Source organism: Mandrillus leucophaeus, unplaced genomic scaffold (genome assembly GCF_000951045.1).
Source record: "Mandrillus leucophaeus isolate KB7577 unplaced genomic scaffold, Mleu.le_1.0 Scaffold272, whole genome shotgun sequence".
Lineage (NCBI taxonomy): Eukaryota > Metazoa > Chordata > Mammalia > Primates > Cercopithecidae > Mandrillus > Mandrillus leucophaeus.
In genome coordinates, this window is record NW_012102832.1 from 1,409,230 (window position 1) to 1,413,819 (window position 4,590).

General features: G+C 52.6%; 1 protein-coding gene across 1 annotated transcript in view; it reads right to left on the reverse strand.

The window, feature by feature from the left end:
* Positions 1–2,357, reverse strand: part of ARL5C (ADP-ribosylation factor-like 5C) — a 5,726-nt gene extending 3,369 nt beyond the window's left edge. Inside the window, 4 exon segments of the mRNA XM_011984737.1 lie at positions 1,282–1,320; positions 1,322–1,358; positions 1,931–1,972; positions 2,291–2,357. Coding sequence (XP_011840127.1) covers positions 1,282–1,320; positions 1,322–1,358; positions 1,931–1,972; positions 2,291–2,357 — 185 coding nt within the window.
* Between the last annotated feature and the right edge of the window lie 2,233 nt (positions 2,358–4,590).

Consider the following 4,590-nt stretch of genomic DNA (forward strand, 5'->3'; position numbering starts at 1 on the left):
TTTTTTTTTTTTTTTTGAGATGGAGTATCGCTCCCATTGCACAGGCTGGAGTGCAGTGGTGTGATCTCGGCTCACTGCAACCTCCACCTCCCGGGTTCAAGTGATTCTCCTTCCTCAGCCTCCAGAGTAGCTGTGATTATAGGCATGTGCCACCACGTCCGACTAATTTTTTTTTTTAGTAGAGACAGGGTTTCACCATGTTGCCAGGCTGGTCTCGAACTCCTGTCCTCGGGTGATCCACCCACCTCGGTCTCTCAAAATGTTAGGATTACAGGCGTGAGTCACCGTGCCCAGCCCTTTTTTTAAATTTTATTTATTTTTTAATTTTCATTTTTAGTAGAGACGAGGTTTCACCATGTTGACCAGGCTGCTCTTGAACTCCTGATCTCAGGTGATCCGCCCGCCTCGGCCTCCCAAAGTGCTGTGATTACAGGTGTGAGCGACCCCGCCCAGCCACGGTTTTGCATTTCTGATAAGCTTTCAGGTGATGCCTATGTGACTGGTCTGTAGACCACACTTTGAGAAGCAAAAGTTTAGAAAAATAGACACATTGAGGGACATCAGAGAGGTGCTTTGTTTAAAGTGACATAGAAAACATACACATGCTTTTATATGTAAATAATGTTTCTGAAAAGTTACCGCAAAGTTACAATAGGAGGAAAACTAGGAGCTAGAGGCGAGAAGGAAACTTACTTTTCACTGTGTATTCCTCCATTGTTTGAAATTTTCCTTCATGCTTTTTAAAAATCATTTACATGTATTACTTTTTCATGGAAAAGCTTATCCTAGGTAAAGTACTTTGGAGGCTTAAAATGGGAGAGGTGCCATCCAGAGAGCGAATATCGGGGAAAGCTGCGATCGGTATTTACTCAGCCCCACCCATACGTGCCAGGCTTCTAGACCAGGAGCTACAGAGACTCAGTGAGCCTTTGGGTTTGAAGAAGGGAAAGAAAGTTAACTGACAGAGGGGACAGGGGTGAGAAAGGGGCGACCTGCCGCTAGAGGGAGCGAGGACCAGGAAGGCAGGTTGGGACACTTGGCAGGCCTGGAGCTGGGTTTGGCAGGGGCCCCGGGAAGATGGAGGAAAGCAGTGGGAGCTAGGGTTGCCCGTACGGTGCAGGATTTGAATGCCAGGCCGAGGAGCCGCAGTACTAGGAAGGTCCAAGCAGCGTTCTCAATCACTCCTCCGGGTACAGAGGAGCCCTGTAACCCAGGGAAGAGCTCTAGTGATTGGTCCCCATGCCTGTCAGTCTGGTGGGAGGCCCAGCCCTCTACCCTCACCGCCCGAAAGTCACTTAAAACTGGTAGAGAATGGTGCTCTCCCGCATTGTCCAGTCCCATGATGATAACCTTCTGCTCTGGAAGCATCCGAGGAAGGGCAGCGTCAGGGCCAAACCCGATGGCCAAGGGACTGTGTGCCCCCACCAGACCTCCCAGGAAGGAGATAGCGCTCCCCGCATGCTGGGGACCTCTGCCCACCTTAGCGTGTCTGCTTCCTACCCAGCCCTGACACCTGCCCCACTCCGGGACGGTGGAAAAGACAGCTGAGCCCCCACCTCCCTTCACATTCTAGAAGAGTCTGAAAGGCCTGGGGCGCCTCTGGGCTTGCCGCGAGACGGTGTCTGGAGAAAGAGCCGAACGCGAAGTCACAGTCTCAGGAAACCCGCAGCAGCCCCCCATCCCCGCCGCTGGCGCCGTTTAGCGGGGAGAAAGGAGGCTTGCCCAGCCCTGCGTCCCGGGGCGCACCAAAGCGCGAGGATCCAAGAGGAGCAGGCAGCGACGGGGGCAGGGGAGGCCGCGCGGCAGTCGAGGATCGCCCATATACGACCCTCGGAGCCCGAGGTCCCCAGTGCGTCTGACCCCAGATCAGAGGAGTCCCAGAAGAGAGCGAGATCAAAGCCCTCGCTTGGATGCCCTGTGCGCCCCTTACCCTGGTTCCCGAAGATGCTCATTAACTTGGCGATCAGCTGTCCTATGGCACTTCCCGGGCCGGACAGGTGCAGGAGGGCTCAGCGGCCTCAGGAGCGGAGTCGGCCCTGGTGCTCGGAGCTCCGCTCCCCGGGGGAGGGTCTGGCAGGCTTTGCCTATGAAGTTAGGGAAGCCCCACGCGTCACCAACCTGACCTGGGAACCCTCTGGGACGCTGGCCCTTCCCGGGCGCTATGGACACCCCAGTGACTAAGAGCTGCCTGTCCAGGGCCCGAGAGGTGCAAGGAATATGGGAGTTTCAAGCTCCAGTTCTCCCCCTCGCCCTGCGAAAACTCCACAGTTATCCGGGTGGGATGCACTACCGAAAATCAGCGGAGACTCGCACTGCGCCCGGAACCGGATCCCAGCTCTCCCTTCTCTGAGTGCCATGTCTAGGGCACTAGACTGAAGCAAAACCCCAGGCGACCCACTTTCTGTACCCACCAGCTGTGTAGTACAGACAGAGCTCACCGATCCTCTCTGAGCTGGGAGAATATTCCAACCCTCCACAGATCTTCAGTCGGTTCACTAGCGTGGGTCTTGGGGGCCCACTCAAAGTGTGTTCTCCTGGGGAAAGGCAGGGTTTCCCCTTGGTGCTTGGCAACTTCTAGGATAAATCAGTGCTCCTGCAATTCACTGACAAACCCACTGCCCAGGCACAGCTTCCTGATCCCCGGAGGTGGGCACCTGAAGACAAGGATGGAACATGAAGAGAGATCCTCCAGCTGGAGACCCTGCAGAGAGGCCCCAGATACCTGGCAGAGGAGTACATGAGCCAATAGAGAACCAGGAGGCCAGATCTGAGGAGGGTATGGAAGGGGGAGCTTTCTGTTGTTGCTTGTGAATTTCTTCCTTTGCTTAAGCTGGGGGGGAAAATAATAAACAAACAAACAAACAAACAAACAAACAGATAACAAAAGGAGAAGTCTAAAAGGCAATGCGCCCTCAGGCTGCGGAGGTGGTTAGCAGGAGATCCAGCCAACACACCAGGGAGCCAGCTCCTTCCACCCCACTGCACTGCCCTCCTACAGCCTCCACTAAGGTAACGACCCTCCATTAAGGTAACAACTCTAACTGGTCTCCCTGCCTCTAGCTCTCCTTTCCCAGGGCATCCTCTCTATGGCCCTATTAATCTTCCTAAAGCACAGCTCAGAGTCTATAACTGCCCCAGCTCATAAACCTTCAATGGCTCCCTATTGCTCACTGGATTCAGATCAGTCTCCACTTGACTGATCTGACATTCAAGAGCCTCCACGAACAGACCGCACCTGCCTTGGCAGGTTTATCTCCCAGGCTCTGCATCTACTGGTTCCTGCCTATACATGCCCAGCTCTTTCTGACTGTACCTTTGCTTCTGCATTTCCTCCTTGAGTGCCTTTCACCTTCTCAGAAAAGAGAATGCCTGAGACCTTTTAGCTCCCCTGCCATAAAAGCCACCTGCTTCCCCAGCCCTCGCTTGGTTCTCCAGCTACATGGGGCTTTTCCCTACACTGGGATTATAGACCGGCAAGTCTGTTTCCTCCCATCAACTGTGAGTCCGAGGGTGGGGTTCATATCTTGTTAACCAGCATATGACACCCGCACTCCCTGCCTGGTGCGGAGCCCGGCACACAGGAGGAATGTGTTGCTATCAGACTGATGTAGAATGAGTTAAGCTACAGCCTGAGAAATGGCACTTGGAATATTGAAAAAGGAATGGGAACACAAGTTTAAGAGGATTGAGGAAGGCTGGGAAGTTTGCGGGAAGAAGGAAAGTAGCTCACTAAATACAGACTTTCATCCCACCCAACTTAGTGCCCAGAGTTAGAAGGATAGAGTTGACTGCCAGAGCCCATCTGGGCTGATTGCATTTCAGCCTTAGCAGAGAAGGAGCCAAGTCTGGGGCTGGGGGCTGGGCCACCGAGAGTGCTGAGGGAAGCAGCAGTGTCTTAAGCATTTTACCATCTGTTTCCTGGGGGCAGGGGGATGGGGGGAGGAACCTCTTAGTGCATGCTGCCCTCCCCACCTCCTCTTTGCAGAATTGAAAGTAATACTCTGCAAGCTGGAAACACTTCAGTAAACAGACAAAGACAGGAGATCTCTCTGAGTATACTCTGGCTCGGGAAGTTGCCTGATTAAAAAAATATATAGTTAAAAGAGAAAAGAAGAAAAAGAAAAGAAAAGAAAAAAACAGACAAGAAGATCTGCCTCCACTTTGAGGCCCAGGACCCGGATCTTAAGAAGCATTCATTCATTTATTCATTCATTTGACAAATATGAGCCAGGAAACACATGAAGTAGACAAAACAGACCCAGTCCGGGTCTTCATGTTTTTGTTTTGTTTTGGTTTTTTTGAGACAGAATCTTGCTCTGTCACCCAGGCTGGAGTCCAGTGGCGGGATCACGGCTCACTGCAGCCTCACCCTCCCAGGCTCAAGTGATCCTCCCACCTCAGCTTCCGGAGTAGCTGGGACTAGAGGTGAAAGCCACCACTCCCAGCTAATTTTTTTTTTTTTTTTTTTTTTTGTGATAGAGTCTCACTCTGTCACCCAGGCTGAAGTGCAGTGGCAGGTTGGTTCACTGCAATTTCCGCCTCCTGAGTTCAAGCAGTTCTCCTGCCTCAGCCTCTAGAATAGCTGGGATT